Raw genomic sequence first — 25574 nt, 5'->3', positions numbered from 1 at the left:
TACATTTTAGAGTGTTCATGAGTGGATTTTGTCAATTAAATTACCTTGAACTTCCAAACATTTAAATGCATTTTTTACTCAAATTTTTTAGGAGATTCATGAATATTATGAGAACAGCCGCAAATCTGATAATTCGTCAATTCGTCCGCGGCATGAGACTAATGGTAAAAGCGAATGTGACATTCTTGTGACAGATGGTTTGGAAGACAATATGATGCCATGTAGAAGTATCTCTGAAATATGAAATAAGTTTTATACAGCTTAAAAAAATATCAAACGAACTTCGAACTTATCACGCATTATCGTAAAGTTGTTGAAAAGTTCTCCCCTCAAATCTCCCTGCTTCCCCTCTTTCCCATTACCCCTTCCTTTCAAGCTACGCGTGATTCTGCCTCCCCGAACCCCGCCACCCATCATCCTCGCACTCCCGCCTTGAATGGCGGCCAACGCGGCCAACGAAACACGTTATGACGTCATACACAAGCGATCTCCTGATTGGTTCGTTTCCAATCACAATCTGTTGCCAGTTCGTGCTATGCCCTTTTTTGTCTAATCGTTCGTTCGTTGTCGCCGCCACAAGTGAAATGACTAGGATGTTATTCGAAATTTTCACATTAGCCTACTTTAATTATTTTGTCGAGAATTCGCTCTCTTCTCCTCCGATTTAACGGCCGTCTCCTTCTGATTTTATTTTCTGGAAGTTTATTTCTCCGCGTCCGAGAACAATGATATTCGTGCGGATTTTGTGTTCCTTAACCTCTCCAGAACCAGTGCTATGTTTTAATATTAGCTGATATCAAAATATCTCAGTTTCAAGGCGTTAGTTTTTAGTTAGCATACTCTTTAAGCTATTTCTAAGGTTGTTAGAAGTTAAAATACCTCGGATGTGATCTCAAATAACCGGTATGGGCGATAGTGACAAAGACCGAGAGAAGGCTACCTTGCTCGATGCAAGCCAAGCTGCCTCAGCGGTGACTGTTATTAAACCAGATTCATTGAAACAAACTCCAAGTATTGTGGTAAGTTCCCTTCTGTTTCTCAAAAAATTATCCGTCAAAATTTTCCTACAAGCAGCATTTTTCAGTACTGTAAGTGGGACTGCGTGATGACTTTGCTTACTCTTCACTTATGATTAACTTCCTTGTCCCTGTGAAGAGATCTATGTAAACTGGTCAACTCCCTCAAATCATCCAACCCCATCTGCCAGTAACTCAATTCTTTACAACCAGGACTGAGGACTTGTTCTCAATGTCCAGAACATGAAGTAGCATTTTTGACCATAAGTAGTACACATTCCATCAACTGAAATTATGCTGTCACCGCAACAAGTATTTACTCCAGAATTTTTGCAAAACCAAATCAATGTATAGCCCTCAAATGAGTTTATCTGACAAAGCAACAATTTTTTCCAAAACTTATTTAAGTAAGCATAGTCATGTAGCATTACCTACTTGGTGGCAACTGTCCTTGAGTCCCAGTTCCTGACAAAGTTTTAGCACCTATTCATCCTTCAAAGCTTTAATTTATAAGTTTTAATATCATGTCAGAGGCTTCAACACTAATATTTAAATTACTGAAAATTGCCTCGGCCTCTCTGATTTAAGTAACTTGAGTTTGGTTCCTGTATGATACATGGCCAGCACATCTGTTTTTTAGATGATTAAATTTCTCTAATACTTATAGTGGATATCATTCACTTGCTTTTTTCTATCCTTCTGCTCTTTTGTTGTCTAATTTTGCAGGTATCAGCACTCCGAAATGTACCCCCTCCTCCGACACGGCTGCTTAACGCTCCCCTGCAGGCGGTGCAGTCACTTTCTCAATCAACAGCTGTTGGTCATCCTAACATTCCAAAGCAAGGTAAGCTTATCACAATTTTAACATCTTTGTTTTAAGTAGTCATGTACTTAGCACTCTGATTATTTCAAACAAGCATACTTTTTTTGGAGTACCTAAGTATACCCATAGTAGCAACTCAGCTCAAGAACTTTGAAGGTGATAAGAAATTTGGTACAGTCCTGTCAACTGTGCTGAAATAATCATTCGGAAGGTTGTCTGGACCGTAATCCTAAAGAATTTGCATCTGTTATGGTCAAGAGTCAAAGCTAGGAGTAACTGCATTTTTTTAATTTGCTAAAAATTGATCCCCAGTGATAAGGATCAGTAGGTTTAAAACTCAAAATTGCATCACTGGCGTTTGTTTTAGGTTCAACAACAGAATTGGATTTAAGTAGGTTATTAAGTGCAGAAATATCTCAACTTTTTCTCACATCATGAATGAATATAATTCTTGAACTTAGGTTCAAAGAAGGTGAGGAATGCAGGAATTGTTCAAAGGTTGTGTGGGCACTGATTTGATAAATTCTCAACTGTAATTGAAGGAAAGATTCACCAAGATTTCAAATTTATCTCAAAGTAGAAACATATTACTGACTCCTCAGATTAGCTCATTATCTTGCTATATAGTGTAGATGATATTTTGGAAAGTTTGCTTTGTTTTAAGAAAGATGTGTTTTGCCCGCTTAAGTTTGACCACTGATGCAGAGAGAAAGGAAAAAGGCAACACTGGAAAAAATTCTGAATTCTTCCCGTTTTCATTCGAAGATAAAACAAACTTTTGAAGGGCTAACTTTTTCTTCGGAAGCCAAAGTATTTTACTGTAACTTTGTGCTCTTCCTATGAACCATCCCGAAAATGCAGCTTGGTAACTTTCTCCTGCATACCAAGAGGAAAATCAAATGAAGTAGACTTTTATTTGTAACCCTTAACTGTAGTCCACTCTCCCACATCATTAAATTTTGCTAAATATCTGCAAGAGTACCATAGTAACTTGGTTTATTTTTCAGTCGTTGCCGTAAACCGGCAATCATTAGGAGAAACTATAGCCGTTGCCAACCGTCTCAACACCAATGCAACAACCTATCATATTCCTAGAGGTGAGCTTTTTTTCCACCAGTGATTTAATATTTCGTAACTAGCCTTATCATTTTCCCTCTTTGTTTGTTCTTTAGAAAAAATTATTTTCTCCTATTGCTTATTCCAATTATCTCAATGACAAGATCTTAAATTCAATTCTTGTACCTTCATTTTATTCTTTCAACTTTCATTTACGATGTAATAACTGTTAAAAGTCCTTAATTAGAGTAAACTCTTGAAGTTTTTCATAGAAAGTGGAAGTTGCCGTTGATTTAAATCCTGGAGGGTATGTTTCTATGCTTACTTATTTTAATTCTTTATCTCAGGTCCTGCTGCTGTCGCAAGTATCTCTGTTCCTCGTGCCACAATTGCCACGCCGATCAACATCCGCAACTCTGTTGCAGGCCTGCAGACTATACCTGTCACCAGTATTTCCAACACATCCAAGTAAGTATTATTTTTTATCTTTCATTCTGATAGCCTTTTTATCCTCTCATGCTCTTATAAATTGATAAGTTCGATCAAAAAAATTTTGTGTAGTCAAGCTCCATCATATGAGCTGGTATTAATCTACGTTTCTAACATTCAGATGGAATTATCAATGCTAGTAACTTGAACAATCAGTCTGTAGAGTTACGATCATATTTAAAACTTGGAATGTTTTTTCATCTGGTGTAGAAGCTATCCAAAAGGATGGTATTTTATCCTAATTTGTTAAATTCAATCATTTTCAATATAATCTACTTGATTCTGAATTTATTTGCCCTCATTTTAGTTTTGTATCCGGCATTGGAGTATTGAACCGTGGTAATGGGTCATGGATTGTTACAACCGCCTCCACCGTACCAACAAAACCATCCCCCGCGACGCTCACCAGTTTTGTCCCCTCAAGGCCACCAACCCTATCGGGAACTGCAGTTTCACATTCCAGCCCGAACTTCAGTAAGTTATCCTTAAGTGATGTTTTTTTTTTACCTTTATGTATCTGTATTTTAAGCAGTCATATCTTATTATTGTTTATCAAATTTGACAGTCCATCAAAAAAGATATACTGGAACCAAAAAATTCATAATTGAGTTTAACTGGCATAATTGCATTAACCTGTATTTAAGTACTAGGGGGCGACGCCCCCTGGCCGCTTCGCGGCCCTATTTTTACCCTCTTATCAGTGTTAGTTTTATTTTTCCCCTAAAAAATAACGATATGAGGTATACTTTAATTTTAAACTTTACTTAAAATTACTTTAAAATTAAAAAGACGCGTTTTGGAATGACTGCTTGATGAATTATTGCAGTAAAACAGTGGACAATGACAATCAGGTAGTAAGCAAGCAATTCATGAGTCGGGAATCGAACTCACACCGAGTTCATAGTGGACGCATTCGACGTCTTAGACGACTCGGCCACTGCACGACATGAAGATGTTGGCGCGAATCTTGAGTAGATAATTGTAGAGCTGATGCGCAGGCTACACAGCTACTGCGCAACCTCCTCGACCACTGCGCATCCTCCCGCGCATAGCGGTAGCAGTACCGGAGCATTCTGTAAACTCACTCACTTTTATAACGTGATTTTAAAAAAACCTGGGTCCTATTTCCAAAATTTGATTACAGCGGGCTCATCTAGGGCCTATTACCTGTCGATTTACGCAAAAATCATGGAAATCGGCCCGGTAGAATGCTCAAACGAACTATGACAAAAAGTATAAATTTACATTGTTTAAATGGGAGAATTCGCAACTTTACCACGTAATGTAAAAAAACCTGGGCCATATTTTGAAAATCTGAAAAGAGTTGGCTTATCTAGAGACAATTGCCCGTCGATAGCCGGAAAAACCATGAAAATCGGCCCGGTAGAACGCTGGGCTTTCTTTACAATTTTAATGTACATGCTTAGTAGTATAACTAGAATTAAGGTTTGCTTCTGCAGTCAATTAAAATCCTCTAAAATTTTCCTTGATTTTCTGTCCACAGTAACAACTCGGTTATCTGCTCCACCCAACAGTCGAGAACCGGGCATGCGTCCAGTCTTATTTCATGCATCTCAAAGACCTCCGCAGGTAATTTTTTAAATTTTAAGAGAGACGAACATTTGAAGTTGTCCTCTTCCCTGTCTTTGGTGCACCTTACTAATTCATGCCCAAGACAAAAAAAGGAGCTTCTCATAAATTGATGAAATTGAAAATACATGATTACTATTTTTAATTTTTTTTACTGAAAAACTGCATGAAAAAACAAAAAATTACTGATAAAGGTCGGCAACCCTGCTGTAATTAATAAATTCAAATTCCTTATATATCTGGGTACATCGTCATTTGTATTATGTAATGGAGAATTTGCACGCAATTTTTTTATTGCTTCATCTGAAAGTGCCTAATGAGCTGAGTTCGCAATATTTTTCATAATTTTTTTCTGACATGGGAAATTGGAGAAAAATTGATTTAAAAGTGAGAAAATGTGCCGCCTTGTGATGTCATCTGGCGGCATTTCTCATTTAAACACATGTATTTTAGAAGATCAGGTTATTTTGTCATATCTCCTCTAATAATTGCTCAATTTATGAATCAAGGGTATCTTTGTGTTCAGTTCACTCAGAGGATTCCACTTAAACAGGAAATTCATCAAATTTCAGACCCTTGCAAATTCTCCATTATTGATACCTAGATGTAATATGCACTGTAAACTTATATGACACTCAATGCAATGTAGACTCGTGTAATTAAATTTTTTTTCTTTTTACCAAATTTTGTATTCTTATCAATTTTCTTCCTATTTTCACAGCTTAATGAAAGTAAAAGTTACCTGGCCAAATCAGGTGTTGGGATGGTTCCCATGCGCACGAGTTTAGGAGCCGGTCAAACTCTTGTCTACACCGGGCCTGGTGGTCAGAACTCAGTTGTTACGCAGCCACCGTCAACTGTGCCACGTTTAGCCCCATCCATTGTTTCATTACCAGTTCTCGCACCTGTACTCAAAAATGCATCTCATCAAAACACTGGTCCAAAAGTAAGTTTTTTATAGACCTTATTCAGCTGCTGTTGATAGTGATTAGGCTAGCTCTAATCTACAATGCCACGTATTCTTAATCTATTTTGCTTTAAAGTCTCTGCTAAAATCTATTTTAAGCCAAATTAATTGTATCTTATTTTTTTCTGCAGGTAATAACACAACCAGCGCATGGTTTAACAATGCAGATTGCATCCGTTTCGGTAGCGCAGCAGCCAAATCTGTCCATTTCAAAGCCAGGTACAGTAATCGTCTAATTTTTTCTTACACATCTCAAAACGCAAATAATCAACTCAAACTCAGACTTTATTTGATCGTCAATTTTATTTATTTATTTATATTTTTTTATTTTTCTTTATTATTATTATTATTTTTATGTTGCACTTACTGTGTATAATCTATCCCTGGAACATATCCTTTGAATAGTGTCAGAAAAAAGTAGTATCTCTTATAGCTGAGGATATTTATCTAACGTTCAGAAGGAATTTTGCAGTTCTAGAGGCAGCACATATGGATTGCATTTTGCAAAAAGGAACCACTAGCATTGCAATGTTGCTAAGATTGTGCAAATTCTTTTGTCTTGGAGGAAAAACCCGATTATTCATTAATAGTTTCTATTTTACTCGCTAAAAACTGTAAATTTAAGACAAAAATTACCATCTAAATTTCACAGTTTTTCACAATTTCCGCAATTTTATTGCAAAAGATGAAGTTGCACAATCTAGCATCATTGCAATGATAGTGGTTCCTTTTTGCAAAATGCAATCCATATCTAAATGCATTCGGTCTAAGACACTCATATTTCAATGATTATGATGAAATTATGCCATATCCAGCACATCGAAATGAAAATATTTATCCCCAAAGAATTTAATAGCATTATTTCATCATCTAATTTTTCCACCTAAACCATCAGCATTTATTTCTTCTATGTTTGTTTACAGTTGGGTTCCCCATCTCAAGCAATGTTTCTATAACACAATCGGCTCCATCCCAGCTTGGTCCGTCTGTGTTAGCATCTCGTGTGTTGCCAACATCAAATGTGCCCCCTGCATCTACCATCTCTCTGCCACCTGGCTTAAATGTCTCAAAAGAAGTAATCCCCATTCAGTCCTCCGGATCTCAACCTCTTTTCATTCAAACACCCCACAAACCTGCACCAAGTGAGTATTCTCTGTTTTGTTTCAATGTATTCACAAGGTGTCATTAAAGGCATTGAAAATCTGAGAACAATCTTGGAGATCCATTTCACCTCATGAAATCTGATGGAAGGCTAGTTGCTAGGGAAAGGATGCATCAGTGAAATTAATATCAAACACTAAATCATTGATCATTGTCATTAATTGAGAGTTGAATAATTTGAATGATGAAAATGCGAATAACTGGAAAACTTAACATCAAATCCTGCCACTGAATATATTCAGTATCATGTGAATATGAAAGTTTTCTTTTTTTGTTTTATTTCCTTCTTTAACTGATCATATTTTAGGATTTTTCAAAAATATTTGCCTTTTCTGCTAAATGCTTTATCTTTCATCCAAATTGCTATCTTTTGGAATTTTGGCTTGACTATTATGTCACATTGGTTATGATTATCTGGAATCGGCAAATTGAAATTTGAAAAGCAATTTCTAAGAAAAATAGACAAAAAAAATCTCTCAAGCACTTGACAACATCCCTCAAGCACAGTAGCACTTCGGAAAAAATCATGGTGATGAATTAGATTTTGAAATATTTACGACAAGATTGAACAGCATCATCTTCTACTACTGTGAACCCAGGGTTGCCATAGTGAGAGAATACCAGGAAATGTCAAGGAATTTTAAAAAGTCAGGGAAAATGACGAAAATGTCAGGGAAAACCGTTTTGTCATCCTTATTTGCTCTCTCGAGTGGGTTTGACGTTTTGAACAACAAATTTCTCCTGAAAACTATCTCTAACTATGTCCTCTTCACAATCAGGCACTTGTTCAATTGTCAGGGATTTTAGAGAAATGTCAGGGAATTTACTTTTCTAAATTTTGTGGCAACCCTGTGAATCTTTTATCTGCATTCGTTTCGTTTTTTTTCTTGCGTTTTCTCACCATGATATCCCCTCTTCTTGCAGGTCCTAGCATCCCCTCAAGCTCAGGTCCTGGGCCATACTTCAGTCAGGAAACAACAAGTGGTTTTCCTGTGGTTTCTCGCAGCTTTCCTCCGATCACAACTGTCAGCGGGACCCCTCCTTCAACACAGCCTGTTCCTACTCTAAGACCTATACAGCATGGTAATTATGCTTTTTCATCACTTAAATCGTTAACTAAGACAAGAAGTTTATTCAAAGTAATGTGAGCTGCACTCGGCTCTGTACTGATCGTTGAAATCCAAAACTTGTATCATAATTGGATCTCTCAGTTTGAAAACGACCCAACTTGGGTTTATTATAATTTTTTTTTTTTTTTTTTTTTTTTTTTTTGTGTGTGTGTGTGCAAAAACTGTCCTTTTGGCCGTTTTGCAGATTAATTGTCTCCTGAGAAATTTCATTTTTCCGAAATGGGTCGTTTTCAAACTGAGAGATTCAATTACTGCAGTTGTTCAAAATTTCTGCAATTGTTGAAAAAGAATGAAATAACCTTAAGTCCTCGTAATTCTTACAAGATCCTGCTCCCATAGATGAGATAACCTATGCACGTTTAAAAAAAAATGTTTTTTCCTTATAGAAGGACACCCACGTTAGAAAATTTTCCATTGTACAAAACGAGTAATGTGCTTCTAGACTTTCTCTATGGATTTGGTACTTAGTCAAACAAATACAAAATTGAAGCGAAGACTCACTGGCTATTTCAAAATTTCTTTTAGGTACCTATCTATTTAATATGTAAAAAAAAGGGGACTAATTTTTTTTTTTAATGACTTAATCTATTTATTTATTTTTTTCAGATAATATCCCATCAAATGTATCACTTGGTCAATCCTCTGTTCCTCCTGTCCGAACGCTGAATGTTGGAATGGTTGTAGAATCATCGCGGGTAATCACACAGCCTTACATAACACCAGAATCTAGTAAGTTCATTTTTATTGCATATTCTATTCAAAATATTCTGTACTTATATCTAAGTTCATGGAATGATTCCCTTTGTAGTATTTTCATATGAAGGTGCTTCCAAAATGAATACTTTTTGCCTTACCTTGCAAAAAATTAAAAATAGAGCTCTGACGATGATCGAATTATCCTCTTAGTGATCCAATAAAAAAAGAGACACAGGAACTGTTCAAAAATGCCAAACCTAAGATAAGTTATGATAGTTTGAATTTTGCATTTTAGAAAACAAGTTTGAAAAGAAATAAAGCTATTTAAAGTTATTATTTGTCATGTTTTGGGCTCCAAACTTTTTTTAAATTAGACAACTTGAATGTAAGAGTCTTTTTTTACTTTTTTTTACATTTTCTGCATCACTATTTAAAAAAATTTAGAATTTTGAAAGTAAGAACTCCTGTATTCGTTCACATTTTCAGAGCGTTTAAATGTTTTTTCCATTTTCCTATAGGATTATTGAAAAAAAATCAGTTTATTTTTCAGGGTCTTTCTTCCTTCCCCCCATCCAAAAACATACTTTATGAAACCGAAGAGAAAGTAACAATTGGTGTACCTTTAAGTGTACAGTTGGTGTAATGTTTGCATGTAGCATCATACATTTTTCTGTAAACTTTTGGGAACCTTTTATGTCCCCCTCAATTTATTTTTTTAATGAACAACTCTAATTTATTCCAGGTTCCTGTTATAATCCTCCTCTTGGAAACGTCTCCCAATCAACAACTCAGGCAGACGGTCAACCTTCGCAAATAGTCAAACAAAATGCATCTCCTAGACCTAGTATATTAAGGAAAAGAGAAACCGACGGGTAAGTTTGATACTTTCTCGAGGCAGTAAACTTTTAATGATGTTTTGAAAAGATTTTATAGTTCAGAGGACATTTTAGCAATGTTGTGATCTTTATATAAAAAGCAAGTGTTAGAATGGTGAATATGACTCGCAGTCATGAGTAAAAATTGTAGAAAATCACATGAAAAACATTTTCGAACAAGAGAATCAACTAATGGAGTCAAAACCAAAGTGGTTGATTAAAAAATCAAGCATTCCATTTTTTCCTCCTCAAAGCGGAAAATTAAAACCAAATTAAATGTCATCCGACAGTAGAGTAACTGATTTTAACAGATTTTATCTGATTTTATCTTCCTGCCTCTACGCCATCTACATTACAGCATAGTATTTAAGAACTGTATACATGTTTGTGTATTTTTCCAGATCTCCTCTGAAAGCGCAGAAGAATTTAACGCCTATCCTGGCTTCATTTGGGGTTACAACACCCGCTCAAAATAGGGATAGTCGAGACAATCGGGATCTAACATCCCCTCCACCATCGCCAAAGAGACCCGACTCTGGTGGTCAGTCGTCGGGTGGATCGACCACCATCTCCGCCACCTCATCCCCGGTGCTAGGTGGCACTGATTCACCGCCTATTAAAACGGAGCCAGTAGCACCACCCATCGAAGAAGATAGGCCTGTTGAAATGAGCCCTCGCAAGAAACCTAGAAAGCAGCTATTGTGAGTATCGATTTCTTCATCCTCATTATTTTAAGGAAAATATTATCTCTTGAAATTTTCACCAAATATCCTTCAAATGGAAAAGATAAATTTTAGAAATTTAACAGTATGTAAGTATGTTGATTATGGTTTTCTTGTTGCAAAACGAAGTATGACCATGGACCAAGAGAATAAATGAGGACCCCCAATTTAAACCGATCGTCCCAATCGTCGGTTTAGTCCACTAGACCCTCTGCCAGGCACCGCTGGTGTTGCTGCTAACTGGAGTTGGAGGTCCTTATTTATTCTCTTGGTACATGTCCATGGTATGACAGATAGTCTACTATGCTGCAAATTGAGAGGTCATTCTGAGCCAAATGGTGACAATTTTGAGATTCGATCTCAGATGAGAATGAAATGTGGCTTGCCTAGTGTATCCAAATTGACAGTCATGTCAAAATCCAAAATTTTAAATTTTTTCTGATCCTCTGTTGACGTTTATATCATAAGTTTGCTAAAATTGTTGTTGTTTTTTTGACCAGTCCTTTATCTTGCCCTGTCTATCTTTTGAAATATTACTCAGCATTTGTAATACATTTTTTAAGTTTCCGTTGTTTTTATTTGCAGCTTGTTTTGTTTTATACTATTTATTCATTCATTTGTTTCCTTCACTTATTTATTCATTTCTTCTTCCTTTTTCTAGAACAAGCAATGACACTCTAGATTCTAAGTTTAGCGAAGAAGAAATGGAATTCATCTCTGAAGACAAAATTAAGAAAGAAGTCAAAGAAGGTAAGTGGATGAATTATCTCTCTCTCTATCTTCTTAACTTTAGTATTAATGAATGAGTTCGGATAAAGTACTTAAAGTTGTTGACATAAAAATATTTAAACTGCTGAAAGCTAGTACCTCAAATCATCCTCTCTATGCAAAGTGAATGTTTTTTTAAACCTATCATTTCACAAGTAAATCCATTCAAGGCTTCAGGTAGAAAAGAGAATTTTATGAAGAAAGTATGCAATTCCAGTTTTGTTTCCATTTCATTTTTCAAGATTTAGGGTTGTTATATCTAATGGATTGCCATTTTCTCAGTTCATTTTTCTTGTATTTTTGTCTGAATTTTATTCTATTACATCAATTTTTTCACAAAGTTTCAAAGAAAATAATCAGTCGAAATCCATCTCAAATTGCAAGAGCCAAAGTAAAAAAACAGAATTCATTATCCAACCTACATTCATAAAAGTCATTTCAGCTTATCATTTTATTTTACCAAACTTTCCAGAATCCAATGAAGATGGTAAATCATGCCAAGTAAAGAGACCAAATATTTCGCTGTTAAGTAGTTATCGACACGCGTGGAAGTCACGTTACCACCACTTCCTTCGTTACTCGGATGTCAAACCTCGTGATGACCGGAGACCGACCGTGAACGACATCGCTAGCCATAAGCATGTGATGCAGAAAGTGAATGGATGGAAAATTCATCATCTTAGTTCTCAAATGGAGGATGTTGTAAGTTTAAAAACTTCTCAACTCTTGTTTTACTTTCTTCGCATTAAGAATAGCGCCAGCTATTAATCAAACACTTTTTTAAAAAAAAATGTTGAATCCATGTTATAAATATTGGATCTCAAATTATGAAATTTGCTAATTTGAAGAATTGCACCATTGATGGTCTCCAATTTATGCAAGCAATATTTTATGAACTGAAATCTCCACTAATTTCCAGACTAGTTGCACGTTGGCTAAGAAACTCAAACATCCCGTCTTACGACCCATGCATTTACCGCAGTCAGTTTGTGTAATTTCCAGAATGTTCTGTGACAATAGGCAATCAGTAACATACAATTTGTTGTACATAAGTCCATGCATATCAAGGTGGAGAAATGGTGCTGGGTCCACACCATTTCGCAGGGAGAACAAAACCAAGAAGTTCCAAAGATGCATATCTTTATGTCAGACTTTTCACAAGGTTGTGCTTCTTGTGTATCAACAACAAAACCATTTCCGCCAGAACTTTCTGATTTTGGTTCATGAAAACTTAAAATTGCCATCATTCAAAATTATGTTTGTTTAAGTAACTGCTAACTTTTAACAGCCACAACTTCATTTTTGTTCAAAAAAACACCAAACAGAAAAATTAAGATTTTTTTCTCGGGGGGGGGGGGGGGGGGGGTGTGCAATTTTTAGGGGTCATGTTGGCGCATAACCTTCATTTTTTAGGCGCCATGACCGATTTCTTAGGCGCGTTGGCGCCTGAGAGTTTCGAACTCTGATAATGACACTCAAACCTTCTTTTATTTTCATTTTCAGTCTGATCTCGAGACAGAAGTTCTGGATAAGCTCTCAGATTTGCTGCAGGCCCTGGAAAAGAAATCTGATCAGGACACCGAAAAAGAATTCAATCACGTGTGTGAGCTAATCAAAGTAAGTCTGCTTTTTCTCCTCAGTCATAATCCTTTTGCTCTATCGTTTTTTTAAAAATAGGAAATCAGAGTTTCTATTTCGGACCAATAATTTGATCAATTTAAATGTTCCCCCCCCCCCTCTCTTGTAGTTTCGACTGATAGTTAGACGGATTTAGTTAGAATCTGCACAACATCAGATGTTGTCTAATTTTCTATGATATTTTATTTTTTAAACAGAAAATTGAGTGGCATTGACTGGAAATAATGTGTATAAATTCACAGAAAGGTCCAGTGCAATACGTTATTTAGTTTTCTACCGAGATAATAAATTGTAAGAGAAAATTAAGCTGTGTGATTTGCAGTTTGGCTGATTCTGCAATCGGCTGATTCGTTCAGTTGAAAATCAAAGATGGAAATGAACTGAAAAATTTAAAAAAATGTGTAATAATTAACTTTGATTTGCTCTTTCTCCATTCTTCATTGTAACAATGAGCATCAAAACCATATATCGATGGCTAATGTGCAAAATCACATATCTCCTTTTTCGACGTTGCAGACTTCCTGTCATCCTTCCTTTTTTCTTCAGAAAACCAGTCAATGTTATTTCTTGAAAACTTTCTGGGTTTTTCTTCCCTTTTAGCTGAGTATTGTGTCGAAATTTCAAGCTATACAGTTGGTTTGTTTTTCTCAGAAAAAATATAACTGGAGCAGGAATTTTGAAACACCGCAATGGAAATATGTGGTCTTATGCTTAAACCATCGATTTATTGACTTGCTTAGAATATTTGTTGCCCAGCAGCATCTGATGCAAAGTCCAATCAAGAAGGCTAAAAGTTATTGGAATGCCAAAAAAACAAGATCTATTTTATCAAGTTTAATAAACTATTTTCTTTTGCTCTTAGGTATTTTTTTTTTTTTATTTACGTGTAGCTCTTATTACATTTTAAATTTTTTTTCTGTATTCTTAAAACTTCAACGATTAGAACTAATTCTACAACAAGCATAGTCAACTCACTGTTCTCTTTTCATTTTCAGGGGAATATCCAAAGGAGCAAAGTGATAAAAGACCAAATGGAAGAAGCCAAAAGCCAGGTGATGAAAATTTTTGATCACAAGGACTACGTGAAAGATATCATCAGCCGGTGTGCAAGCAAGCGAGCCATAAAGAAAAGAGAAAAATACTAAATGCTCATCGGATCAATCAATAATCATCGTTGTATTGTTTTTGTTAACTTTTGCCAATCATACTGTTCTGTTTTATTTTTAAACACTAGAGCAGTGGCTCAGTTTTTTTGTTTTTCTTTGATTACGATGTGAAAACATCGTCAAAGATGATGCATGGTGTCTGAAGCCTTTGTAAATGTAGTTGATCGGGATTCACCAAAGAGAGAGGAAGAATTCTAAGACGAGGAATCAATACTCAACATTTTCTATCATAAGAATTTTAACTTGTCTGTTCTCTACGGCATAGTGCATTACCATGTCATCGATAATTCTCACTTATATGCACGAAAAATATTCTGGACAGTTGTGTAAAAGAGTGGGAACCTACCTTATAAAATACATTTTTGCATTATTTTATCAAGCAAGAGACATGCAAATCTAAACCCTAAAACCTTGTATCATGATTATGTTTTTCGAAGTTTCCACTCTTAATTTATTTTTCTTACAAGAAACAAACCAAAACCAACTTTCTTACCTATATTTATACCAAATATTCTTTAAGTAAAGGCAAAAAATAACAAAATATAACCGAAAGTCTACAATGTCACAAAATGAAAGAGGTTGTGAGTTTAGCCTTTAATATGTAGTTGTGTAAGTTATTTGATAACTTTTTCCAACGCATAGGAAATTCTGATAGGTGGACTTAAGCTCTAATTGTTTCTTTGTTAATTGTGAGTTAAGTTTGTAGTTGAACGGCTATCTTTTGGTATCAAGATAGTGCGTCTACTATGAGGTTTTAGGATGAGAAAACTTAGAATGATCTTAGCATTTGATGATATTTATTTTGACTGTGAAAATGACTTTTGAATTTTAACTTTGAAATTGCGCTACCTACCCCAAAAGTAAAGGTTCTCATGATGAGTGCTTTTACCATTAGTGAGTCAATTTCTTTATTAAGTCACAACAGTTTGAACTGATGATTGGCTAGGCAAAGGGAATAAACTTTTGCAAATCCTTCCATTGCATTGCAAAAAAATTTATGATGATGGCTTTAAGTTCTTTTCTCAATTAGTCCAAGGCTGTTAATTTTTCAAAACTTGAATCCTCAATGAAAAGAAAACTGAAAGAGTTCTCAATTCGCAACTTTTTGCTGTTTCTATCATTTTGAGTCCAAATTTTTTGGACAGTTTATGTAACGGAGATGCACCAAGTGGCGTCTAACTTGAATTGAGAAAAAGAGGTTTAAAATTTCATTCCTCCCAAAGACTTACTGTTGAGGACAAAAAATAATGACAATTTTCATGTTCTAAACTTTGGTCCACTTTGAATTTTTAACCGGTGAAAATTTATGACTAGTTGAATTCGATACTACGCAGATAGAACTCATTCTTTCTTCTTAATGCAACTTAGTGCATCTCTGCGCAATTCAGTCCATATTTTCATCAAGTTGGGTTACCATCTTTAATATGTACTCCATTTCAGATCAGTGCCATAGGAATGATCTATTGCACATCCTATACCACAACTTCTTTTGTCTCTAAAGTTTTTTCCTTTATCCCTGTTTTTTCTTTCTCTGTGTTCTTCCATCTCTTCTTCCCGCACAGTCTGTAAATATGTGTATATCTTTCTCTTGTAAATTGTGTTTGAAAAAGTTTTATTTTGTTCTCCTCAATTTTTACTCGCTAAGAAGTCATTATTTATAATATTTTACACCATCAAAAGTGTTGTCGGCTCAAGTGACTGTAATTTTAATTTGAATGGAGTCATGAAGATTTTAAATACTTTTTGTAAAAAAAAAATGGAAAAATATAAAAAGAACTTTATTAGTTTCAAGAATTTTTAAATTTTAATAAAGAAAATCTCAGTTTTAAATTACTGTTATGCGTTTTTCTTTGCAGCACACTCACAAATCCTGCTTCAATGAAATTTATGTTCACTACCTCAAAGAATAATTTTAAGACATGAGTCAGAAAACACTACTTGAATTTTTCCTTTGAAAGTGCACATAACACACATGAATTCTATATTGATGACTGGAGTAAAAAAATGTGTATATTCATTGCAGTGTTTAAAAATTTCCAGTCTTGTTTTATTTCTGTCTAAAAAACCGTCCCATGTATTTTTGAAGTTTTGTGTGAATATATCTGTATGAAGTGAAGGAAATCACAGAAATGTCCAAAAAAAAAAAAAAAAAAAAAAAAACTGTTAATTGGTTGTTTTAAAAGAAATTAAGCATGAGGGGAGATTTCCAATGTTGCGTTCAGAAATACAAATTTTTCCTCTTTAGCTGTTGATATAAGGGGCCCTAAAGTGCTTGGTGTAACTATGATAAGGCCTCTTGAAACGAATTAATTGATATATTCCAAGTCAGGAAAAATTTTCGCTGCTTGTATGACACAGTTTTAGGAACTTTTTTGCATGTTCTAGGGGAAAAAAGAATTGCTTTAGAGGATCAGGTAGCGACTTTTCTCTGACGAAAAATAACTATGGAGGGTCCCCAAATTGGGAGACAATTTCCTTGTTAGCTTTGCTAACGCTGCGCACATATGAGTCTCATAGTGTTACTCAGTAACCATGTGCTTAATTAGGGATGATTCGAGTCCAAAGCGAATTTGCTGGGACAAAACTGATAAACTTTTTTTGGTGGAGATTAAAATTTGAGAAAAACTAGCCGTCAGTTTTTCTTGAAACTTTTTGTGAATTTTCCCATTATACTAGTTTCTCACAGAAAATTTCAAGTGGATATTGTGATTTTTCTTGTAGACACCCCCCCCCCCTTCCACAAAAAAAAACCACGATCAAAGTTCGGATGTAGATCCTTAAGCATTTTTTGCCTTCTTTCATTGATATTTTGCATTCAAATATGTAAATATCAGAATGCATTTATGTCATAAAAAAAAACCGAACAATTTACCTACTCCGCAATTTTTTCTGCATGCGCGGATTGCACGCACGATTCTTTTGCGTAAGGCTGCGTTTCGCATGATAGCGGAGCGACTCGGTCAAGGCAGTCAACGCATTAGGTCAAGGCCAGGAATCCGGGAAGGGATTCACAAAGGGATTCTTCCTGAGGGCGCCTCGCTCATGCATCCCTGAAACCGATAGGCTTTCCCAGTTCCCAACGCGTCGTCCCTCGGACTCATCAATTGTGATAAAAAAATCCAATTTATTTTTCACAAAATCGCGATGAGGATCTCCATTTCTTAAAATTTCCCGCTCAATTTCCGCGCGTGATAAGGAGGCGACTCAATGTGTTCGGAGGGTTGCGTCGTAGAAATTCTATGTCCTAACCTCCACGTCCCAAGTTTTCCATCCGCCTTTCTTGTCTAGTCTCTAGTCGATATTTGGAATAGTCTCGCGAATAGATAACAAATTTGCAGATGCAGACGTCAAGAAAAAGGTATTTCTTTCACTCTTTAAAAATACCAATTTGAGTTGAGGTTATCAGCCGAGTGTGCTTTTCATCATTAACTTGTCCTCTACCGCAATTCATTAGAGCAATTCGCTGATTAAATTATACTCTCAGCTCCTCAGTGTCAGCTTTTTTCGTGCCCAGATCGGTCGTGCTGACAGCCAAGGTAGATTGCGAGAGTGTTTTAATTCATTTAATTTTTTGTCGCCGAAGTCATCTCGCTCGTTAACCAGTGTTGTTTCACTCCTACTTTACCAAAAATTTCTGTAAAACTGACTAATTTCAGAGCCTCACCCACCTCTCTTATCACCATTCATTGAGGCTTTGTTTTTCATAGATTCTGTTCAATTCTCATCTTCAATTTTCCTCCTCTTGGCACAAGCTTTGTAGTATTTCTCAGTTGTTTCTCCTATCAGTGTCTCACTGTGTTGTCCCTCAAATTGATGTTTTAGATCCTATCGGAACGCTACGGTACAAGTGCCTTCGTGGGCCTTAAGTGAATTGCGGCAAACTTGAAAATGTCGAGGAAACGTGCACGGAATGAAGTGAATACTTCCGAGCCAAGTGGTGTTCCTGAGAAAAAATCCAGTCGCCGGAGTGCTACAGCAATGATGGAGCCAACTTTGTCGTCCAATCTGACTCCTGTTTCAATGGTGAGCCACCAGTTTTTGTTTTTCTTTTTTATACACATACTTATCACTCAGCATCTTCCTAAAAACTTCCACACCCAATTTGTGTGTCTCTTAATTTATTTTAAGGAAGATGTTTGCTAAGGAAAGATATAGAACGTTAACTGTCAAACATCTCTCTTTCTCTTGCAGCCAGGGAGGAGTAAGTTGGCAGTTTTTTACTTTAAGAAACATTGTTGTTATTGTAGAAACATCAATCCTAGCTGGTTATCATTCTTTGTCCCGGGTACCTTTGGAATACTCTAATTGGATCACAAATCCACGGTGTAATTCGGCAATCACATATGTCATTTGCGGTGTCTGAAATTCCCCGCCTCTGTGTTATTTTTTTGAAGGAGAACAAATTGACATAATTCCTTGAAGTTTTTGCAGAATTTTCTTCGCACAGAGAAGAAAAATCACGGCAGTTGAAAAGAATTACTTTTGAGTAGTTTTCCGTGTATAAAATTAAGTATGACAGAAGTCTGCGACGTCGCAAACCTAGTTATTGCCGACTTACACTGTTGAAATGGAATATTATGAATGAATCCCACATTTTTAAGTTAGTGAAACATTAGAACAGCATGTCTCGGCTTGAGACGAAAATTTCCCATCACATTTTCCTACTTCAAAGATCGTTCTTACATTGTTATTTCACGAAATTACTTGTACTTAATGTCGGAATATGTGTCACAATATCCCTGAATATTTGCATCCAAATACCCAGTAGACCGTTAAAACAGTATTAGGTCAAGGAATTAAGTATGTAGGAACTGGCATTTAACCCCCTCCCCCCAAATTATGATATGCGTTTTGTAGTTTCACCGTCACATGGTCACCTCAAAGTCAACTTAAGATGGGCATTATACATCCCACATAAACCTGAGGGCATCAAACAAACTTATTTTTATCAGCCACAGGCAATCCTCTCTCGTTTTCTTTCTTTCTTTGCCATTTTTTCTGTTTGGCTGAATACACATTTCCCTGCTCAGCGATAATATATCAGACAGAAATTTTAATAAACTCCTCTGATGCTTGAGCTAGATAATACTCTTATCTACATAAATTAGCTCGCAAATTATTCCTCATGTTGATATTTTCAATGCTCTACACATGTCTGATAACAAACAATGGGACAATAAGAATTGACGTTCAATCTTAGTTGCATTCTTTCTGGAAACCTCTGATACGCTCGTTATTAATGAATGACCTATTGACAAGATGAAACCGAGGGAGATGAAGTCAGGGGAGGAGTATGGTGATACAATCACCTCTTCACCTAATTTACCTCTGTTGTATCTTGCTAATGAGGAAAAGTTTCTTTGAAATTGTGACTCAGCACCCTCAGTCAAAACTCTTATAGGTCTATGTCACGCGTTTATCTAGTTTTTTTTTTAGCTTCCTTCTTCTGCATTTAATACAAGCTGAGACTCCTCTAACTAAATTAATCATGTAATTCGAGTGACATTCTCCCCCTCACCTCTCCAGATTGTCATTGGTTTTCATGGAAATGTGAATCAAAAATGTGCCGCTGCACCCCAAAAAATTTACAGTCCACTAGATTACATCCATAGGCAACAAACATTCCGGGTCCGCGACCAGTTATCTGATCAAAGAACACACGTACTTAACTTGCTCAATGAAGACTGCATAAATCAATTGGCAGAGATCGTCAACTTGAAGTTCGCCTTCGATTTCGCCGCATAGGCAACAATTATAACGCGGAGCGCGAATGAAGCCAATGAAGAATGCATTAACCAATTGACAGGTATCGTCAATTTCAAAAGTTCGCCTTCAATTTCACCGCATAGGCAACCAACTTACGGGGGAGCGCGAAAAGTTATCTATTCGAATAACACGCATACATCTTGCACCTTGAAAGCTTTGAAGGAATAGGGCTTTAATATAGAAGGGGGGGGGGGAGTGTAGATCACCTGAACCTGAAAACTTGGAGAAATACGTTCCGATCTTTTTTCCTCCGTGCAGTTTTCCCACGATGCGGCAAATGCGAGGCGCGTCATCCGCTTGTGTTGACTCGCGGCAAATTTTTGCACAGCTCATTGTCCTTGGTGTGCAGCTCAGCTCCGAGTTAGCGAACACCGTAAAAATGCGCCGTGCTCTCGCATATCCTAACTAGCAATTACGAAAAATTGAGAGAAGCGAGAAAGCTTGAGCGATGTTGCGTTTCTTACTTAGTTTCTTCGTAGATTTGCAATTTTTCCTTCCACCCGCACGGTGTCTACAAGTCCGGAAATAGCAGTGATTTTTTAAGGACGGTCCGGAAGTACTGAAAAAGTGCGGAAATTCCGCAAAAAGGTCCGGATTTTTTTTTTTAATTTTTTGTCATTTTTGTCGCAATTTCAAATTTGTGAAATTTTTCTAATTTCGTGAAATGGAGGTACTGAAAAAGTACGGAATTTTTCTGTCGTAGGAGGTACTGAATTTTTTGAGAATGTACTGAAAAAGTACTGTGAAAGTACTTATTTTTGACCAGCCTGTTCTAGTAGACACCCTGACGCGGATAATCCTCATCATCTCCAACTCGACAACCAAAGTTCGAAACCACGTATCTTCGTTTGCGCCGTCGCAGACTTCCTGTCATACTTTATTTTTTCATGGAAAATCCAGCCAACTTTATTTCTCGAAAACCTGATTGATTTTGTCTCTCTGTCAGCAGAATATTTCTTAGAAACCTCAAGGTATACAGTTGAGTTGTGTTTTTTTCGAAGAAAAATATAAAATAGGGGCAGAGATTTTGAAACTCCGTAATGGAGATACGTGGTTTTGCACTTTAGCCATCGAACCGTACCTACGTGCTCTACATGCGGAAATTGGAACTCCCGATTCCAACAAAATTTTCACGCTATCAAATATTCAGGAATTTCAATGTTCAAAAACCTTGAAAACGTGGAGATTAGTCAGGAAATGCCAAAATGCACGAGAACTTACCACCTTGAGTGAGCAATACTTGTACCATCCACGAGAAAACAGACCTCAGATCCAGGCGGTAACATTTCTCATAAAGTGATTTTTATTGAGTTGATATGGAATTTTCAGATGTAGACCGAGAACTCTTTATCATCTGAAGTTGCATCAGGCGGATCAGTAACTTTTTTGCCGATAAAGGAGTTAAATTTGTATTAATCCGGCAATTTTGAACCCTTAACATATTAAATAAAAATTACAAGTAGCTTTTTCTCGAATGTTTACCGCACTGTGCTATAAATGTAGATTTCTACCTGCCGAAACTCCGGCTAGATCAGACGTTTCGTTGTTCCCTTCGCGAAATAACGTACCTATATTCCAATGCTGCCAAATTTCTCCTCGCAAATTGCATTTTTACCAGGAGTGTCTGGGGCATTTTCAATTGAAAAATTTATGATCTGTTACGAAAATCAGAAAATCTTGGGACGAAAATCGCACAGGTGCATTCTTGCAAAAAATTGAATTGCTCGATTCCATTTTGTAACCTTTGAATGGAATTACATTTTTCGCTCGGAAAACGACGATTTTTGGACGTTTCTTCCTGTGAAACGCGGTACAGTTCAGTGTTCGAAACTCACTTTTCAGTTTCAGGAGCCATGTGGCGCATCAAGCTCAATTTTTAGGGGCCATTGAAGATTTTTCAGGGGCCAAATTAACTTTCTGCTTGTACACCACGGCGCATTTAGTGAAAAGTTAGACGCAAGATGTTTTAGTTACAGAACTAGTAACTGTAACTTGGGGGAAATTTCGAAAAATCACCCAACAGAAAAATTAGGATTTTTTTGTAGGGGCGAGAGGCAATTTTTAGGGGCCACGTTGGCGCAGAGCCTTCTTTTTCTCGGTGCCATGACCGATTTCTTAGGCGCATTTCGCGCGTTGGCGCATGTGAGTTTCGAACACTGGTCCAGTTCTACCTCTCTCACCTATCTTCTGAGGAAAAAATCCGTAATTAAGAAGAAAAAAGCGAAAGGAAGTGAGAATATCGAATCGGAAACGGCTCATAACTAGGGCAGAGCCTTATCAGCTCTAAGAAAGCGACAACGCGAGCGAGAAGATAACGACGAGTGAATAAATTAAAAGCTCCGGCCGCGGCCGCCGCGCCGGGCGTTACGTTAGCGGGGCATAATTAACGCTCGCAAGAGCCCGAGACTTTGTCGCCTGGCGAGTGAGTCCGCCAGTTTAAAAATAACCCACAAAAGTGATTCGCTTCGTGTCAAAACCGCACAAGTCTATTTTCTGCCGAGCCCCGGGTTCCATTAGAACACCTATAGTATAGGACTCTTGCAATAATGGACATTTGCGGTTTTACTTCGGTTGGATTCAAGAGCTCAAGAGTCGCACGCGTCTAGACGAAAGTTTAGTCAGTTCGGAGGGCTTTCCACGCCCGAAATTGGGGCCGTTGAGGGAAGGGGGGGGGGGGGCTGAGACATTAGTCTCCGGCCAAATGCTTTTTGAAGAGCGCCGGTGTCGGAGTGTTGGATATCTTTGGTAGGGATTGCGGGGAATTTGCCACCGTTTGGCAACGCTGGTTTCGAGAGGGAAAGTCTGCAGTTGCCAGTTTTTTCAAGCTGGCGCTGTGGGGAGCCAAAATGGATTATATTTTGCCACTAGGAACGAGTATTTCTGGCTCAGTTTATAAACAACGTATGTGTCATTAGTTTCCCTAGGCACGCAAGTGTTTTTACGGATGAGCCAGAAATTGTAGTTCCTGAATGAAAAATGTAGTCCAAATAATAATGAGGGAAAGCTCGAATTGCACTGAGATCATTTTGTAACTAGGAACTTCAGTTTCTGGCTCACCCGTAAAAACCTGCGTGGTCCATAAGTGGTCTCACCTGCGTGAGACCACTTATGTACCTAGGGCAACTGATGCCTGATGACTGTTAACTGTTAAGTCCTTCCTGAATTGAGCCAGAAATAGTTCCTAATTGCAAAATGTAGTTCAATCGTACCTGTCTGTTGAAAAAAACTGGGTAAAGTCAGGGAAGCATGAAGAGATGTGGACTACATTTTGAAATTTGGAACTATAAATTCTAGCCTGGTCTAAAAACAACGTATGCGCCATTAGTTTCCCTATGCCCATAAGTGTGTTTCCTGGAGAGCCAGAATTTATAGTTCCAAATTGCAAAATGCAGTCCATTTAGTCTGAAGGCTGAGAAAATTTTCGTCCATAAAATTGACGAATTTTTACGTTGCGTGTCCATATTTTACAAATTTTCTTCCGGTGAGATCGGAATTGATCTTAAAATCATTATTTTTATCCCGCAGTGTCCCTGAAGTCAGGGAATCTTTTCAAAACGTGTCTGAGAAACTCTGGAAAAGTCAGAGAGTTCGGCGATTCTAGAAAGTTTTCTACAATGTTTGTGTTACGCCTAACCGGGTCTTGAACCGACGCTGACGCCGTACACTGGAAAAAAATGGCACATTGAATCTTGAGTCCAGACTCTTAAAAACATCGACAAGAAAAAGTACTCCTGATTCAATCAGAATCCATCTTAAGTCAAGAACGAAGCCTCTTAATTTAAGCGGATTTCGTTTTGATTCAAGTAAAAATCCGATTGAATCTAGAGTATTTTTTCTTGTCAATGTTTTCAAGAGTCTGGACTCTAGATCCAATGTGTTTTTTTTCCAGTGCAACGGGTTGATGCGCGTTTCTGATCGGTTTTATTTTTAACTCTCTCGCAAAAACTTTCTTGGGATGCGCGCTCAGAAAACTTATCCTTGTCGATGAAACGAGTCTACCGCATTCATCGCTCGTAGGCCTGTGAGTGTAGGGGCCGCAGTCCACATTTCAGGAAAGCAACGTTGTGTTGCATTTAAAAGACCGAAGCATTTTCCGAAAAATTGACAATATCGCCTAAAAAATCAGTAAAAGTTTACTTCATCGGTACAATAAGCCACGCTGAAATTAAGTTGAGGTGCAAGAGAGACAAGCAAAGCACCTTCAGTTATTGGTGCCGCGCGTGACGAGCACTTTCACGAATTTCATTATCACGTCTGCATGCAACTATTCGAACTCGACGGATGCCCGTGTTGCATACGCACGGAATTGAAGGCGTTTTGACTCGCCAGCCTCTCGCGGCGCGGGGCAACAAGCGGCGGGCTGTACCGCTTGATTTGAGCGACAGTGGCACGAATATGGTGGTGGTGGTCACCAACGGACTATATGGTCGCTAAGACCCTAACTCTAATCGCATCCACCGAAATGATTGTAAATGCTACCAGATGTCTGGTGAACTTTACCGTACCATATCACTGAGTCTTAAAATATAGTAGATTTATGCCAGAAGTTACCATACTTCATGTAAAAATCGGCGCATTTTTTTCCAGAGAAGTAGTACCCAAGCGTATGATGTAATTGATGAGAGTATCTTATTTGCCTCAATTTTCATAACGTGATATGTTGAGCGTACATGATTTTCAGAGCAATTATTCATGCCTAAGATATGCCTTTGTAATATAAATGAGGAATTGAAAGTGCTCTATAATTTTGGATCCTCGTAGTACTGCCCGCCAACGCTGCCTTGGGTAAAGCGGCCGCGGCGAGTGCCCGGAGCGTCAAAACGCCTTCAACTCCATGCGTATGCAACACGGACATCCGAAGAGCTCGAATAGTTGCATCCAGGTGTTGCAATGAAACTCGTTGAGTACGTGTCACTTAGGTTAATAGAGTGCGCTCTGCGTGTTTCTCTTGTACCTTAACTTAATTCCAGCGGCGCCTATTTGTGCCGATGAAGTAAATTTTTTGCTGATTTTATCGTGACATTGTCAATTTTCCGAGAAATGCACTGATTTTTATCATGTAATAACGTTGCCGGTCCTCGAAATCGCCAAAAAAATCAGATGCATGAGTGTAATTTGTAGTGTTTCCTCTTTGTCGTCCTATTTTCATTTTCTTTTGTTATTTCCTTTCGGAAAAGCTTTATTATCGAAATTTTTAAAAGGAAAATCTTGATAAATCGGACGGAATTTCGAGCTAAAACAACAGTCAATTGTCTTTCGAAACAATGAAATCTGACAGGATATCTGCAACATCGAAAGCCTAAATACACGCACATGATTTTCTAGTGTTACTGACACAACAGTTTGACAATAAGGTTTAGCAAGCACATTTTTGAAAATTATTGATGGCTAATGTGGCACAGTCGTTTCATTGCCATGAAAATTTCTGATTATCATGTATTGCATGATCAACATTATACATATGATAGTGTTTTTCTTTTGAACTCGGGTCCTAGAAATTAATAGGCCCTTTAAGGGTTGATAATCTTCCAGATCCTGCATTTGCGAATTGCGCGAAAACTTGGGAAGCTTGCAAAATTATGATTTCGCCCCCCGCGTATTTCGCAAAATCGTACAGAATTTTGTCTTGAAAACGATTAAAATGGATCTTTGGTGGTGAATATCGATTCGACGGATTGTGATAAAAAAAAGTGAAGAAAAAAGGCCATTAC

The 25574-nt window shown here is 37.2% G+C and overlaps 2 protein-coding genes across 3 annotated transcripts in view; both read left to right on the top strand.

Moving 5' to 3' along the window:
- The first annotated feature begins 538 nt into the window (after positions 1-538).
- Positions 539-15930, top strand: Sap130 (Sin3A-associated protein 130). The gene is made up of 17 exons (XM_019044972.2): positions 539-1019; positions 1743-1860; positions 2847-2936; positions 3243-3363; positions 3692-3858; positions 4889-4974; positions 5696-5920; positions 6073-6160; positions 6865-7083; positions 8027-8185; positions 8839-8961; positions 9671-9800; positions 10205-10504; positions 11187-11275; positions 11766-11995; positions 12797-12910; positions 13927-15930. The coding sequence occupies exons 1-17, from the start codon at positions 906-908 to the stop codon at positions 14074-14076; spliced, it is 2523 nt and encodes an 840-aa protein (XP_018900517.2). The 5' UTR covers positions 539-905; the 3' UTR covers positions 14077-15930.
- Positions 15931-17211: 1281 nt separating this feature from the next.
- Positions 17212-25574, top strand: part of LOC109032679 (choline-phosphate cytidylyltransferase A) — a 75869-nt gene continuing 67506 nt past the window's right edge. Inside the window, exons 1-2 of one of the 2 annotated variants that reach the window (XM_019044927.2) lie at positions 17212-17455; positions 17920-18120. In XM_019044927.2, coding sequence (XP_018900472.1) covers positions 17986-18120 — 135 coding nt within the window. In that variant the 5' untranslated portion in view covers positions 17212-17455; positions 17920-17985. Of the gene's footprint in view, positions 17456-17539; positions 18121-25574 lie in introns of those variants that run through there. The other variant, XM_019044928.2, reaches the window with a different exon arrangement.

This window comes from Bemisia tabaci, chromosome 7, assembly GCF_918797505.1.
Source record: "Bemisia tabaci chromosome 7, PGI_BMITA_v3".
Taxonomy (NCBI): domain Eukaryota; kingdom Metazoa; phylum Arthropoda; class Insecta; order Hemiptera; family Aleyrodidae; genus Bemisia; species Bemisia tabaci.
This window is presented reverse-complemented; position numbering and strand designations above follow the sequence as displayed.